We start from the raw sequence: 17,472 nt of genomic DNA on the forward strand, positions 1-17,472 counted from the left end.
CCCCTGGAGTGACACCAGAAACTAAACCAGTTGTTAAAATCCATTAATTTTCAGTCCATTCTGTGGTATCCTACTTGTTGAAGGTAGAGTGTTGCTCCAATTAGAGAGATCCTTAATGTCCCTTTTCATGTAGTGCAATGAGGTGTGTCTCATTTACACCCTAGTGGACTGTAATAAAAGAATCATATTGGTACCTGTGGTGCAGTGACTTGGGAGCGTGTGTAATATTTGCGGATCCTTACTCCAGGTAAGCGACTAAAAGTTGTCTTTTCCTTGTCCAGCCTGGTGAGATGGGCATGCGTGTCGTGCAATAGACTCCCCTATGACAAGAGTGCAAGGTAGTGTTTGCTTGCCGTATGGGTTTTGCTCTTGTGGGATTGTTGGGTTTAGGTTTATGTGTGGTGGTGTGTTGCTTTTGGTGTGTGCTTTAGTGGTTGCTGAGGATGGTGTCACTGTTTGACATCTTAGGTCTTTGAGGTTTGGAAAGGTTTCTTATACTCCTATGTCCACAGATTGAATGTCTTCTGGTTGGGGATGATGCAAAGACTATGAATCAAATTGGTGACTGGCTTCTGCATGGCAGGAAGACCCAGTATGAAGTACTGTAACATCTGCAGTTATGGGAAATGTAACACAGCTGTACTTTCATTCTACCTCAGCTCTAGACAGCTCTGTAGCCCTTCCTGCACATTCTGTAGCCTTGGAAGATACCTGTGCATTCGTTGCAGCATGTGTAATTTATGCACTTGTAATATGCCTTGTAAGCTGGATTTTTTTTTTTTTTATAAGCAGAAAATTTTCCATCATTAGGAAAACCCTGCAAGGGATTTTATTAACAAAGTTGTTCTTGTGGACTGCATTTTTTTCCAGTATCTCTGCCTCCTTTTTTTTGTTTCTGTTTTAGACGTGTCCTTTTGGACCCATGTAAAGGAAGGCATTCAGCATAAGACAGAGATGTTTGAGGAGCTTCTTGAAGGTCATTAAGTTGAAAACTAGATATGCAAATGTATGTGCTACTTGGATGGCACACCAGATCAAACCCAGTAGTAAAAATAAAGTAGTAGTGAAAAAAAATGAAATGCATTGCACAACACTTTCCAAGTTCACAGAGCAGGCTCCCTCTTACAGTGAAGTCAGTCACCATCTCTCAGAACTGTGTGTTTTTATGTAGACAAAGTGGGTATTTGTGTTTAAAAAAATCAGCACAGGGTTATTGCATCCAAGCATTTTAAGGCAAGTAGGTTGTAAACTTCACATTCAAGCATTTGACCTCAACGTGAAATAGTTCCATTGGTTTTTCAGTAGCCTTACATCTGTGTTCTGGAATCTTATCCTCTTGATGAATAAATGATTATGTAGTAGTGGTGCAGATTATTATTTTATTTGAGAACAATACCTCTTGGTGAGAAGGGTGGTAACTGGAGTTAGGTTGAAGTAGAGCTGAGGAATGTGTAAACTCTACCAACCTAATTTATAGTACCTATTCGAACTACTGGAAATCTGATGCCAGTTGTGAGGTTTAGAGATGAGGAATATGTCTTGTGTTTAGGCCTGTTTGTTGGATCTACCAAGAAACATCCTAGGAAGGTCATTATAGTGAGTTCTTAGCATAAATGTTATTGTTTGTTCATTTGAGAGAAGAAGACTTCAGAGGTTAGTAATGCATTTTACAGTCTAGCATCAAGTGTGGGGAATACATGTAGAACATAATCTGTAGTGTGCAGCATTCTGTGTTTTTTCTCCTAAAAATTCTTGCTCTGAACATTTACTAACAAGAAAGTGATGTTCTGTTTTTTTTATCAGAGAAGATTGGTTGTCAGTGAGTATTTCACATCACCATGATTCATTCCATCTGCCTCTATAAATGCAAAACATAAATTTAATTTTGAAACTTCCTGCTTCAGTCTCGTCTTTCTAAGGCACATAGGAAGGCGAAGCGTATTCGTGTCTGAAGTGAGCTTGTTTCAACACTCAGTGCATTGTTTTGCTCAGCGGTGAGCTTCTTTTCAGATCTGTTATTTGACTTGTAGTGGTAAAAAAAGTATTTTACACAAGAAAAATAAAGCAAGTTTAATATGTAGGAAGCCTTTGCATAATATATGCACTGATACTGTGAAACAGCCATCTAAGATTAAAACCATGAAGTGCTTCATCTATTAATATGATTATTTTTTGCTTGGGGTTATTTCTTTTATCCTTTTGACTACAACTTTACACAGCAGCAGAGATCATTGAATTACCCAGCTAGAGTGCTGTTTTGTGGCTTTTGCTACCAGTAGAGATTCAGTATTGTGACTGGATCTCTGAATTGCATTGAGGCTGCCTTTCACTTTAGGCACAGAGCCTCGGTGGTGCACACTCATGCCTCACAGTACAGAATTCTGTACTCGGCTTGTGAACTAGTGAGGTCACATCACCTTCCATAGTCCTGTCATCTTATGCGTAAGTTTGCTTCAATGTTAAGCGTTTTTTTTTTTGGAGTAGTGAATCAATGATCATATCTAGTGGGTTGTTTTATTCTCATAATGTTCTATAGCTAAGCTGTAGCTGTGATGTATTTTCTAAGGTTGTATACTTTATAAAATGGTTGTGTTATTCCACTGTAGCAGTCTGTGGATGGTTTAGAAAATATTACCATATGTTTGCTTATGAAATGAGTCCGTGCATTGCCCTCCACTGCTCCAGTTCGAAAAACACAAGCACTAAATTGCTTGTATAAGACATGCAGTTTTAACACTGCAGCATAGTTAACCTGCAGAACACAGAACTCGACAAATTGAACTCTGGAAATCATTGGTTCAGTTCTCTAATTGTTAATATATGTGAAATGCATGATTTATTGTGGTGCTAAGTGCTGCTTTAGATGTTTGCAGCTGTTGTGTCCATACTAACCTCACGTGTTCTTGATGTTACAGTGGACTAAAGAGGAGGGACATAGAACTGTCACCTCTAGTGTACCTAATCAGTTTGTACCGTTGAATACCGATCCCAAGGAGGTCCAGGAAATGAGAAACAAGGTGCGTCTCTTGATCTTAATAGCCTTTGTAACTGATAACTGCTCTTCCCTGAGAGAAGCGATAGCATGACAGCAAGTAAGAAAGTAGCTTCTAAACTTGACAACAATGTGTAGTTTATATACTTTTGTATTAATTGCATGTAATGCTGACCATGTTGTTAGATTTAGGAGACAGTCTTGCTTATATGTACTGTACAATTGCAGAGAAAATTTGAGGTAACTTTGCAGGAAGACAAATTAATTTACCTTGCTGTTCATTGGGTGCAAATTGATTTCTGTATGCACTTGCATATTTTTTCATATTTTTGTTAATTGAATTAGCTGCTAATCCAGGCAAGACTTTTTCAACGAATCTGAGATCAACTGGAACAGTACAATGTCTTGAGAAACTTAGTACGGAAACACAGGAATTTCCAAACTTAATGTAGGCTATAAGTAAATACATTAATGTGAATTCTTGGTATGTAATTTTAAGCCTTTGTAAGTAAACTGTACAAGTGTGACTTTTTTTCCGCCAGCTATTTTAGTTTTGCAATCTTCTGTCAGTCTGCTCCGTGGTTTAGTTTACAGCATGTTAAATGCGATTCTAGACTGTTCCCTTTGGACATCCAGTGGAAGGGTGGTGATAATTTCTTGCAATACAGCAATTTGTAGTTCTGTATACGAGAACAGGAAGGTGCAGATCTAACATCAGGAGCCTTTCTTCTTGAGCCTACAGCTGAGTTTATCATCACTTTTTCTGTATTTCAGCCCCCCCCCCCCCCAAGACTCCTGCACTTTGGGCCATGCACTCCCAACCTTTGGTCAAAAGCTTGATATAAGTGCAGTGCTACGAAAACAATTGTTTCCCTTGAGCCTGATGGTTCTTTTTAGCCATTTGCAGTGTTTGGATCTCATTCTTAATGTTCACAGAAGAAAAGTTGCCATGATCAGTTCTTGAAGTACTGAAACCTACAAAGTAGTTGAGTGTCTATCTGATAAGGCTTGCATTCCCTTTGCTGCTTGGTGAAGGACCATAGTGTGAAGATTTGTATCAGTAGCTCAACAGGTATCACACTTACCTTTGGTTCTGGGCAGTCAGAAGGTTGTGAGTTCTATTCACACCCCAAGTACTTGGATTCAGCTCCTGTTACTGACATTGCACTGCAGTTTTAGTCCTTTGGATGAGCTGTTAAACCGAGGTACAATCTGCCTGACTTGTTGGTAGCTCAGTTGAATGTAAAACATCCCATTGCATGTATTTTGTGTATGAGACTTTTTCTGCTGCTTTGGCAAATTTTTCCATAGTCAGTGTACAATTGAAAAGAGGCCACTAGCCTAGTAGGACTAACTTTGTCAACAAAAGGATAAAATCAGACCTGCCATAAGTGCCAGCACTTCAACCCAGCTGGCCATAGATCCAGGAGCAATAAACATTTGATCTTCCTGTCTACTCAGAGAATGGAGATGTGTAAAGGTACGTAGTGTTGCATTCTTTGGAAAGATCCCCTTATGGAGCTGCAGGTCTTTTTAAAAGCACAGTCAGAATTTAAAAAAAAAAAAAAAAAATTGACTGTGGTCACTTCACGCATTATGGCAATAGTGTATCACATTCTTGGCTTTGACTAGCAGATTTTTTAGTTTGGACCTTGCACTTGTTATACTCTTCTGGTAGATGATGAGGGGCCTGTGGGAGGTGCAATCCTGTTTCCCCATCTTGAAGACATGCCTCCGGATATGGATACTGTTAATCCCTTCTATTAATTGATTGGAGCATGCCCACAGTTGGTCAGATGCCAGGAGTTGGACCCTTGAGCCACCTTAACTTAGCTCAGTGGCAGCATTTGGGATGTGAGGATTCCTCTCTAGATCTAGCATCTGTCAGAGCTCTGATGGTACAGAATAAGTAAGATCAATCAAGTTCTGCAGTTCAAGCCTACACTTCAGATGGCAGTTTGAGGTTTGCTGAGACCTGTCTTGATGGGTATGGGAGCTTACCCTTAAGAAGTGTAGCTGGATGCCAGCCTCACAAGTCCCCAAGCTGCTGTTGGCTAGTGCGTACATGTACACTGATTTTCGGTCATTGGGCACTTCTCCATATCATGCATGACTCTGTATATATCCGGCATTCATGGTCATACCTTTCTTGAGCTTTTGCTTCCTTTGGAGAATCCGAGGACTTGGAGACAGGTAAAGATAGTACAACCTGCATCCTGAAAAGGAAGCAAGTCTTCAGTACTCTGGAGGATCTTTATGAACCCCTATCAGCACTTTGCTGCTCTTTTTATGTGCCCAGCCTACCCCAAGGAGGAAGCATCTCCTTCAGACTGAGGAGAGCTGTTGGGTATCATACACCCCCCCCCCCCCCCGATGATGCCAGCAAATACACCAGTGCTGCAGTTACATTCTTGACTGTGGTCTACTGTATACCATGAGGAGGAAGTTCTGTTGTGACATGGATTGGGGTTCTGAACCAAGGACTGTTTGGTTGCTTGTCACAGTCATGACTGGCCATGCCTTACAGTTCTTTAGTCCTGTTCCAGAAGCAACTTAAAGAGCAAGCTATCTGCTCAGTGGTCTTGAGATATATGGTTAGACTCTTCTTCTTAGTGGCCTGTAGAAGTCATAGACGCAGTTGTATCTTTGAAAAAAATGGGTCTCTACTTCTGCTTAATTTCATCTCCAGTGGGGAGTTGAAAGATTCCTTCCAGTCCTGATCCTCAGAGTCTTAAGTGAGCACATCTACTGCTACATATTGCTTAGGGCACCTGGTTGGTGTCTTGGACATGATTGATTCATTTTGCCCCATTAGTGTCTCGGATCTCTTGAGGCAAGATCTTTTTGTTTGTTGTTTGACCTTTAAAACACTCTGGTTCTGTCACTGTACGCACCCCCCAAAAACTGTCCTTCCCCATATAAACTGCCCCTTAGTTGACCACTATCTCTTACTTTGGCTCTCACTCTGCCCAGCTTTTCCTGTCCTTTAGCTTAACCGCTACTAACCTCCCTTCAGTCAGCTCCAGTAAGTAACTACAGATTATACTGAACTAACACTCTATTTACTATAAGAATATAATTATATATTACATTACCTGCATTTGAAATGATTACCTGTAAATATTTGTAATTTCCACAATGTTGTTAATACCAGCAAATATTGTAATTATCTCTGTAATTGCTTTTGTTGTGTTTGTACCTTTATGTGGAGCTTTACTCTTCTGGCCTCTACTGAAAAAGGACCATTTGTAGCTCAGACTACTCCCGGTCAACAAATGTAAAATAAATAAATAATTTACTCTTCCCCAGGATATGCTGTCCGGTTCGATTCTCAGCTAGAGTATCTTCTGCGTGGAGACACGCGTGAATGGGCGTACCTTCGTTGTTGTGCGTCAGGGCTGGTAACTCGGCACGTAAAAATCAACTACCAATCATTAGCGGACCGGGGTTCTGCTGTGGTGACCCCTAACCGGGAAAAGCCAAAAGACACAAACTAGTCAGTGACTGAGACCTTGCAGAAGAAACTCCTGTGTTCTTTACCTGGATGACTGGTGCTTTGTGGACCCCTTGAGGTTCCCTGATAATACCATTCCAGTCACATAGGACAAACTGTGAGCAGTCCTGCCTTATTAGTTATTGTCACACTTGCAGAGCTAGACACTTTATTGCCTGTTCCTTCATATGGATATGTCCCCGGGAGAGTGTGGTCTTGGTTACTTTGGTGGAGATGCAATGGAGAGTACAGATTCAGACACTTCTGCATCTGTTAAGCTGTATTGCTGCCAAATTTTCATGGTGGTTTTTTGCATGCATGAGAATGTGGGTTTTACAATGGACTTTGCAGTATCATTGGCTACAGTCGCACTGTTTTCATAGTTTTTCACCAGCTGTCTGATTTCTGTTGCCAAACTCTAGAGTGGTGAAAGATCACCACCATCTTGAAATGGCGCTCCTCATCTTCCTATGAACAATTTGCAGTTTCTGGTAATGAATGTTTCAAAGGTTGCATGAGGAGTTCTCGTCAGATGCACAGTTTAGAAGTTGTGCTCTCACCTACTATAAAAGAGGGGTCCACAAAAAGCAGTGAGAAAGGGAGATCAAAGCAGTTGTCTTGCTGTACTGAACCAGTGAGAAGCTGGCTTACTGGAGTGTGGCTAGGCTTAAAAAGGTTCTTGTCTTGGGTCAGCATGACTAGGCTTAAAAAGCCCATTAGCCAAGTAATCACCTATGAACGTATCAACTTAAGCACCAGCAGTTTGGCTTTGTCAAAGGGAGTGCCTGTCTAATGAATCATGTGAACTTCTTTGAGAGAGTTCTCAGGCTATAGACTGTGGGCAACCTTGCCAAGGCACACTCTGTACCATACCACGTGCAAGTATAGTAAACAAATTGAAGGAGCTCCAAACTGACCCATATGTGGTTAGGTGGATAGCTAACTTGTTTAGGAACAGGATTCACAGTAAGAGTAGGTGGTGCGTAGTCAGAGCGCAAAGGTGACCAATGTGTAGCTCAGCAGGGATCTGTGCTGGGACATTTGCTGTTTGGCATCTATTTTTGAGATCTGCACTTATCAAATGAGGATCTCTGGTTAACAAAGTTTAAGGATAATTGTAAACTAGGAGTCGTCAAGTCTCCGTCTGACATACATGCACTCCAGCAGGAGCTTACAATTGTCAGTAGTTGGTGTACTAAAAATAGGCTCATTGCCAAAAAAGTGCAACATTGTTGCATTTACTAGGCAACCCCTTAGTTCCAGCTTGTAGCATAGATACTATACCACCTCAAAATGAAAAGGTGAGTGACCTGAGCACATAGGTGGACAGCTGCTCTACATCTGACCATCACATTACAACTTGGTTAGGAAAGCCTTTTACCTTGTGTAATGTGTGGTTATAGCAAAAGGTAGCTCTTTCAGATTAAAAGAAGTTCTCACTAAGTACACTGCCCTTTTTGGGCTATACCTTACAAAGCATATCAAGCAATTCAAAATCCCCTAAAGGTTTGTAGCTAAAAGGTCATGGGGCCTAAAAGATCTGATCTTAAGTACAAAAGAAGACTTGGATATTTTATCCCTGTTCTCTGTTTTATGTAGAATCCTTAGTGATGATCTGTGTCTTGCTTATAGGGCTATAAAGGATCCAGTAATTGAAGAACTGTTATACCTCAATAAATCAAACAGTCCAGCTAACATTAAGGCAAGAGATGTAAATCTACTCCAGCAAATAAGGCAAAGTGGAAGGATGCATTTGTCGTAGGCTCCAATCCCCTTCCCTACGTGAGGCTTCATGTCCCAAGTTAAGCAGTGTGGTACACACACACACACACACACACACACACACACACACACACACACACACACTGCCTTTCAAAAGAAGCTGGGTAGGTGCTAATAAATTTACCATTGGTATAACTGAGCTGACCTTCCTTGAAATGAGAGCTAGGCAGAAATGGCTTTGGAGCTGAGCTGCCCTGTATCTCCTGTGAACCAATGAGAGCTGAGTGTAGTCCTTATCCTGAAGCTTCCTCAAGCTGGAATACTGCTCCTTAGGTTCATAGGTTCATACTAGGCTGTCTGCCCTAGGGCATTTATAAGCTTAGACAGTGTGTGTTTGGCTTTCGCCACCTATTTTAAATTAATCTTGCTATGCCCTTTTTCGAGGTTAGTATACTGTGCCTCTGTCTAACAGTGACACAAAATTGATACCCGGGGTAAACCTACGATCTCCCATCCACTCATCAAGATTCCTCTTGAAGAGAGTCAATGAGGGACTCTGCCTAACCTGGACTGGGATTTTGGACTGGGATGTTATTCCAGAGTGAAGGGAGCCTCTGGGTTATGAATCTGTCCCTCCAGCGCTGAGGTTCAAGTCTCTCGAGCGCGTAGCTCAATGGGATTTGGATTTTCTGAGGTGCAGCATGTCCATTAATTCCGGGTTGGACATGACTTTATACGTCAGGCACAGATTGCCTCTGAGCAGGTGGTATGCCACTGAGTAGAACTGGAGTTTCTTTAACCGGGCAGCATATGGCATCTGTTTGAGGCCTTTGATCCTCTTGGTGAGGTACTTTTGGGGTCTTTCCAGTTGCTGCAGGTGTCTGGTAAGGTACATCCCAAAAGGGACATTGTACTCAATTATGGGCCTGATGAGGGATGAGTAAAGAGGCACGATGACCTCCCCTGATCTAGATGTGAATCCCTTCATGATTAGGTGGGCTACGTGGTTGTCAAATGAGAGATTGCTATCAACTTTGGGTCCCCAGGTCCCTAATTACTTCTGTACTTAATGGATTACCACCTATGTGGTAATTTGTGGGCACTTTGTTTCTGCCAAAGGGGATGACTATACACTTTTGGCGTTTAGCTTGAGGCCATGGCTCTGGCACCAGTTGTCTGTTTCTGTGAGGCCCTTTTGGAGGATGCTTGTGTTAGCTGGACAGTCGATTATGGCGCCCAGTTTGCAGTCATCTGCGAACTTGGTCAGCCACAGTCCTTCCGTGTTGGCCTGTACCTCCAAGAAATATATACCGAACAAGAGAGGTCCCAGGACTGAGCCTTGTGGGACGCCACTTGTAACTGGTTTGGAGTCTGACATGGCTACAGCAATTCTAACCATGTGGGTTCTCTCCTTGAGCCAGTTTGCAAACCACCTAGTGTCTAGTGACATAGGGGTTTATATTTAAGCTGGTGAGCTTATCTATAATGCCCGAGTGGGGTATTGTATCGAAGGCTTTTGCGAGGTCCAAGTAGGCTGTGTGGACCACCTTCCTGTCGTCAATGGCCTTGGTGACTGTTTCGAAGAAATCGACCAGGTTTAAGAGGCAGGATCTGCAAACTGGGTGCCGTAATGAGTACAATGCCCCTTTTGGGATGTACCTTACCAGACACCTGCAGCAACTGGAAAGACCCCAAAAGTTACCTCACCAAGAGGATCAAAGGGCTCAAACAGATGCCATATGCTGCCCAGTTAAAGAAACTCCAGCTCTACTCAGTGGCATACCACCTGCTCAGAGGCGATCTGTGCCTGACGTATAAAGCCATGTCCAACCCGGAATTAATGGACATGCTGCACCTCAGAAAATCCAAATCCCATCGAGCTACGCGCTCGAGAGACTTGAACCTCAGCACTGAAATAAATAGGACATGCTGGAGGGACAGATTCATAACCCAGAGGCGCCCTTCACTCTGGAATAAAATCCCAGTCCAGGTTAGGCAGAGTCCCTCATTGACTCTCTTCAAGAGGAATCTTGAGTGGATGGGAGATCGTAGGTTTACCCCGGGTATCACTTCTGTGTCACTGTTAGACAGAGGCACAGTATACTAACCTCGAAAAAGGGCATAACAAAATTAAATTAAAATGGGTGGCGAAAGCCAAACACACTCTGGCTAGGCTTATAAATGCCCTAGGGCAGATAGCCTAGTATGAACCTATGAACCTATAAGTGAAACAAGGAAATAAGTACAGTAAGCAATGCAGATATCACTAGGGATCCACAGAAGCGCTGAAAAGCCGCGTTTTAAGTGGAATTAGCGTTTCAGGGAAATAACAAGCAAACAAACAACAAGCATACAAACAAAGCTAGAGGTACCCTCAATTCAGTCCAGTGTCCAGTCTTTCATGTGGTAAATAAACAAGAGAGAAAACATGCTCACACCCACCCCCATTTTGTAGAGAGACGCTGTCCTAGCAGCTTGCATCCTGAGAAAAGTGAATTTGCTGACAGATTGCCTGAACTGCCCGTTGTCATTCTAGCTGTCCCTGAATCATTTCTTCTAGAAGTGAGGCATTTCAGACATCGACCTTTTGGCCTCTCAAAGTGTTGATACCCCCCTCCAAAAAATCAGCAGGACATGGAAGGTAACTGTAGATGGGCTCTTCATTCCGTAGAGGGAGAAATTCTTGAATACCTTCTTGCCATTCTCTGTTACTGTGCATTGTGTGTACCTAATCAAAAAAATAATTGAAAGACCAAAACTTGTCATTGTTGCATGTTGATGGTTGAGGAGGTATGGTTACAGACTGTTTGACACCCATTAGTTAAAGTATCTTCTCTGGTACAAGTTGTAGAAGTCCATCATAGCTGTGGTTGACTACCCAGCTGTGCTTTATCTGTTTTTTGCTGTAGTCCTTGTGATACCTTCAGATTAAAAAGTGATGGAAACAGCCAGAAGGCCTTCCACTCGATAGATTTGTTCAGTCAAGTGGAATATGTTCTTTATTTTTGTGAAGTGATATCCCATAGTGCTTTAGTTAGGCAGCATACTGGTTCTGCAGACCTGTTTTAGGTAGCTTGTACAATATGGATCTCATTCTTTCCCATGATCAAGATTTATATGATGATCTGTAACATAATCGCATGCATCTCATTTGGAAATGAATTCCTTACTCACTGAAGACAAAGGGCCACCTGCTCCATGCCTCAGTACCCTGCAAGTAATGTAATTCAGCCAATGTTCGCACTCTTCCAATGCATCCAACACCACTTACAGCTGTTAATTCCTCAGACTGCAGTAATGTCCTAATCCCATATCCCACAACTAACCCATTCCTCCTTTCTGTAGACACTACCCCCCCCCCCCAGCTTAACCATCTCCTAGCCACAAAAACACTACCCTTAATAAGCATCCTTTTCACTAACACTCTTAGTCATATTATTCAGTATGTATATATGGTTACTATCAGTCATACCTCTCAACTGTCCAGACTTGTGGTTCATATTTTTGGTCTGTTCCTCATAAAATTTGTGTTTTTCTGGATTTATGTGGTCAATGAGGACTGAATTCACTAAACAATAGGCATTTGAGTTCCAGACTAAATATCCTTCAGAAAATGTGTGCTAGCACAAGACTTTTTATTCTACCAATTTTCTAAGTTTATAAGAACAATATAAAATTTGTTCCTGTTTTTGGATCTCTGTTCCCCCATTATTATTCCCCCAGATATTTTTGTGTGTTGAAGTAGAGAGCTATGCTGTCAATTACTATTTTGAATAATTCTGCTGTTTGCTATTGTGTATACAGTAAAAGATGTGATGTTCCATAACTACAGACTGCTGTAACATGTTAATGATTGTACCTTCTTTCGGCTATGTTCTGTAACTCCTAGGCTGTGGCTAAAATGGGTTATGTTTGGATAAGTCCACTACTTTGGTCAGCAAACAGTAAGGAGAAACAGATAAAAAAGTCATTTCTGAATGGTACCCATTTGGTATTCTGAGACTCATTAGGGAGAGTCCTACGATATCAAGACTGAATGAGTGAAAATGTGGACTTAACACATACCAAGTCCAAGAATTCTTTGGATATGGCAGTCTTGGAATTGGTATACAAATTTGGGTTGAGGAGATGCAGAGGGGGCTTACTTTAAAGAACAACAATGTTAGACATTGGCTGTTCACGTCTATATCACATTATCGAAATCTTACTACATCGAATCACTAAAGGTCGACCTCTAGTGATCGATGTAGTAAAACATCGAATAACGTTTTAAAAAAAATAAATAAAAAATAAAAACTAACTAGCGTAGGCAGGAGGACAAGCCCCCACCCCCACCCCCCTACTTAAATATTCCAACTCCGAGACTGCACTACATTGAGGTAAACGGAAATCTCCCCCACGGAGATTTCCGTTTACCTGCACAATGTTCTGTGCTTTCGATGATGTGGTGCCAACAATGTCAGCTTCGATATTGTCGGCTTTCGACATTGTGAAGTAGACCCAGCTGTTCTCCTGTATTTTCTTTCCTTTTTTCCTTATTTTTTTTTCTCATAATTTTCTTAATTCCAGGGTTCACATGAGTCTCGGAATTATAATAGGGTGCCATTGTTTTGAACATCATAACCTTGTGATAGGCAAGGCTGTGGTGAGGCTTCTGTTATTTGGCCAGCCAGAGATCACTGATATTGGCCTTAACTTCAGATAAGTAAATGCCAAAAAGGAGTGATCCAAGGACCTGAGGGACTGCACTTGTGACCGGCCTCTCTATAGAGGTGAACTCCCCAATTCTAATTTCCTGAGTCCTGTCTGTGAGCCAGTTGGCAACCCACCACATAACATATGGGTTTGTACCTAATCTCTTGAGTTTGTCAGCAGTGTCTGAGTGGGGTATTGTGCCAAATGCATTGAGCAGGTCAAGGTAAGTAGTGTGAACCATTTTGCCCTCATCCATTGGTTTGGTGACCTTCTCAAAGAAGTCCACCAGGTTCGGTAGGCATGACTTGCCCTTGACAAAGCCATATTGGGTTGCGTCCAGTGTCTGGAGGTTTACTAAATCAATATTGATCATTTCAGTAATAACTCTCTCCATGGCTTTGCATATAAGACTAGTGAGACTTATGGGTCTGTAGTTGGCCCACCTTTGTGCAGAGGGATGACTGTTCCTGTTCTCTATTCATGAGACATGAAGCCTGTTTGGAGGCTGCAATTAAATAATATAATATGTAGCAGTTCCAAAGGTCCTGATAGGTCATGTTTAATGCTGTTTAGAAGGCATCCTGGGATATTGTGTGGGCCCATTGATGCAGTGCTCTTGACATTAGAGAGAGAGAGAGCATTAAAGATCTGTTCCTTAGTGAGAGCAAGGGAAGTTAAATTTGATGGAATTTCCTGAGGGAAGGTTGAGGGGGGGAGAGAGAGGGTAAAGTTGGAGCTGAATTTGTTGGCCAGTAGGTTTGCTATATCTTCCGTATAGATGGCTCCATTTACAGTGAGCTCTGCACATAATTTGTGTATTGCCTTTGAGGTAGTGACATAGCTAAATAATGTAGTGTGGTTGTCCTTGGCCTGGGAGGCCAAATTTACCTCAAATTTGGCTTTGGTAGGCTTTATTTGTCCTCTAAGTTGTTTCTTTAATTTAATGAGTGTTTTTATCCTGATGGGTGCTGCACATCCTAAATTTTGCAATCATTTCTTCCTTTTCTTATACAGCCTATTGATTTTTGTCATTCTGGCAGGGTGGCTTGTTTTTGAATTAGTTCAGTACTTCTTCCTGGTGGGTACAACTGCTTCTGTGCCACTATTAATCTGTTTGCATAGGCAGCAGTGTTCTCAGGGATTATGGGGGCTTGAAGGTTCTGTCAGGTTATCACTTAATAGTAGGATGTTAGCCTTAGAGTAGTTCTTGAATATTCCAGGGTTAGCTGGGAGTCCGGGTTTTATTTTTACTTCAAAGGAGGACCATTTTGTGATCTGACCTTAACAGGGAAGACATTACACTAGGGGTTGTATAGCACTCTCCCATATTAGTGAGGACCGGATCCAGTATGGTTGCACCCCTGGTTGGTGTATAGACAATCTGGTCCAGGGAAATATTCATTGTTTCACTGTTGCAGTCATTATACTTGGGTTATCCTGCTGGCAGGCTACCTGCAGTCAGCCCGAGTTCCAAAGTCTAGGTCCGGCATCAGTTGCTGTCGCCTCTTCCCTGACATCAGTGCGCCAGGGGTATAAAAGATGCAACCGACGCCATTTTCTTCAGTCTCTCTCTTGCCGCGCAGTGCCCGAAGCAAAAGCAGCCCGCAAGTGCTGGTCGGCCGACTCCTGAGATTTTCAAAGTAGAGTTTCAGAACCGAAGTCTTCAATAAATTCAAGTACCCCCGTTGGGGAAACTTTTTCTTGCTCCAGACCGATGTCAGTAAAAGTTAACAATTGTATTTCTTGTGGGAAGCAAATACCTCATAAGGACTTTCATTTACTGTAGTCCCTGCCTAGGCCCTGACCACAACGTTACTAGTTTGTTTTGTGTTGGATTCAACAAACGCACTGTTAAGGGTCTGTTTGATTTTGTTTTACATTACTTTGGCCGAAGGTTTAACTACATAATGCCGTCGGAACCACCGACGACCGGAATTCATAAAAAACGCAAAGACAAGGAAAAGGACGGGCATCCAAGCTCCCAAACCGACTAAGCCTCTTCTAGGCCAGTCGCCGGTTCTCAGTGAGGTGCTTTTGCAGCCCCTGACACCCGCTACCTCAGAGCCACAGGCTGTATCCGACTTCCACGTGGAGACAACTAGGCCTCTGGATACTCAAGGTATTGGGCCTACTGAAACTATTCCCTCAGATGGGTCCAGAGCCGCTGAGCAGGCATCAGCTTCTGAGGGTGTTTTCAGACCTTCACAGCTTACTATTAAGTCCACTGCAGCAGCCAAGGCACAGTCAAAAACACCATTAAAGACAAGGAAACAAGTACAGCATTCTCCTGAACAGTCATCCATGCCAAAGAAACAGATGTTTAAAATGGCCGAAGACCTAATTACTTTAATCAGGGGTTCCCATCCCCCTCCTGATAAAAGGCCTAGGCAAGACACTGACTATGATTCCTCTGACCAGGTTTCTATTTCCTCTGATTCCTGTTCGGATCAGGGCTATTCTCTTCCTCCCTATGAGGACTCTGATGCTGAAGAATCTATACCTTCAGCCTCTCCACCTGAGGATTATTCTTTTGGGGAAACCCTGCACACCATGAGGGAGCATTTCCACTGGGAGAGCCAGGATTATTCAGAATCCAAGAAAAGGCTCAGAGACTTTCTTTTACTGCCTCAGCACAGGCCCCTGGCTATCCCCCCTGTGCTTGATATTGTTGATGATGTTTTCTCTGAATCCAGTCTGTCTCCTGATTCTTTACCCCCTGCACCAGTCAAGCCAGACAGGTATTACAGGGTCCCTGACTCTCATAAATTTCTTTATAAAAACCCTGCTGCTGACCCAGAAACAATTTCTCAGGGTCCCAAAGGGGTTAAGGCTTCCACTGCAAAAAACCCTGTCCCCTCTGATAGAGATTCTAGAGCTCTGGATAGATGGGGGAAAAAGTTCACACTTCTGCTACTTTAGCTGTAAGGACTTTAAACTGCCAGTTTCACATGCTTAAATATCAACAGTACCTCATGTCTTTGTTAAAACCGAAAATGCTTACAAACTCAGTCCTGATAATAAGTAAATGCAGGAATTATTGCATGCAGCTGAACAAGTGGGAAAGCATACTCTGCAATGTGGTTTTGATTGATTAGAGGCTTCTTACAGAGCCGCAGTTACAGGCTCTGTCATCCGAGGGCATGCTTGGTTGAAAGAACAAAGTTTACCTGAACATGTTAAAGTAAAGTTATTGGATGCTCCACTACAGCATGATACTTTGTTTGGTGTTAAGGCAGAAGAGGTGTTAAAGAAAATGGAGGATAAAGCAAAATCTATGCAGACAGTAAAGGATTTCTTACAGGTTCAACCACCTAGGTTTAGCAGAAACTGGCCTTCACAAAATTGGTCCTTTCATGTGTCAGGCCCCAAAGAGGCAGATACAGACACCCAATAGGCAGATCTCAGCCCCAAGGCTCCTAAAGACCTAAACAATGGGGTGCTTCTGCCCCCAAAGGAGGAGAAAGACAAATCACAGCCTTATAGGAAACAGTCCCAATGACTTCCCTCTACAAAGGCCAAGCACTTACCTTTTGGCAGCACCCCTAGGGAGAAAGCTACCACTTTTCTCACAAAATTGGCACATTATCACCCAGGATAAATGGGTACTGAATATAGTTTCTCAGGGTTACAGGTTCCACTTTCACACCCTTCCAAAATCAAAAGGTATGCCGGACCTGCCACAAAACCAATGAGCAGAGGCACAAAAGGAAATTGCTGCTCTCATGGACATGGGAGCTATTCCAAGAGTACCACAGCAAGAACAGGGACAAGGATTTTACTCAAGACTTTTCCTGGTACCCAGAAAGGACAAAGCCTGGAGACCAATACTGGACTTGTCAATCCTAAATACTTTCCTGGATGTTCCAAAATTCAAAATATTAACACTGCAGCAACTTCTACCTATGCTGGGCAAGAAGACTTGGCTAGTTACTTTGGACCTCAAGGAGGCATATCTGCATGTCCCAATCAGACAATCTTGCAGACGATACCTCAGATTCATAGCTGGCTCAATGTAGTACCAATTCTCTGCACTGCCCTTTGGCTTATCTTCTGCGCCCAGGGTCTTCACAAAATGCCTGGCACCAGTAATTGCATTTTGCAGACAAAGAGGAATTCAGATATATCCCTACTTGGACGACTGCCTTATTCAAGCAGAGAGCAAGGACATTCTACTAAAACATCTGGCGTTTGTAAAAAGATTATTAATTTGCATAGGGTACACAGTAAACGAAAATAAATTAAAACAAGTGCCCTCTCAACAGATAATATTCCTGGGTACAAGCTTAACTACAACTGCCCAGATGGCTTATCTCACGCCAGACAAACAAAGGCAACTGACTCATTACTTCCAAATGATGGCAACAAAAACCCAGCTCCCTGCAAGAAAAATTCTGCAAGCCCTGGGCTTCATGGCATCCTGCATTCTACTAATTCCATATGCAAGACTGCATATTAGGAAACTACAATGGTATCTAAAAAGTGTTTGGACTCAACATTGCCACAGCCTGGAAACAATAACTATAATTCCCTGTCTACAACAGGAGTTTCGATGGTGGTCTCGGGCCTGTCA

General features: G+C 42.5%; 1 protein-coding gene across 13 annotated transcripts in view; it reads left to right on the forward strand.

Annotated features, from left to right (window-relative positions):
• Positions 1-17,472, forward strand: part of ADD1 (adducin 1) — a 1,467,941-nt gene that overhangs the window by 836,045 nt on the left and 614,424 nt on the right. For all 13 annotated transcript variants that reach the window (XM_044062916.1, XM_044062918.1, XM_044062905.1 and 10 more), the window contains one exon: positions 2,916-3,017. In XM_044062916.1, coding sequence (XP_043918851.1) covers positions 2,916-3,017 — 102 coding nt within the window. The remainder of the gene's footprint in view (positions 1-2,915; positions 3,018-17,472) is intronic.

Source organism: Protopterus annectens, chromosome 2.part1, assembly GCF_019279795.1.
Source record: "Protopterus annectens isolate FY-2018-M chromosome 2.part1, PAN1.0, whole genome shotgun sequence".
In the NCBI taxonomy this organism is placed as follows: Eukaryota; Metazoa; Chordata; order Ceratodontiformes; family Protopteridae; genus Protopterus; species Protopterus annectens.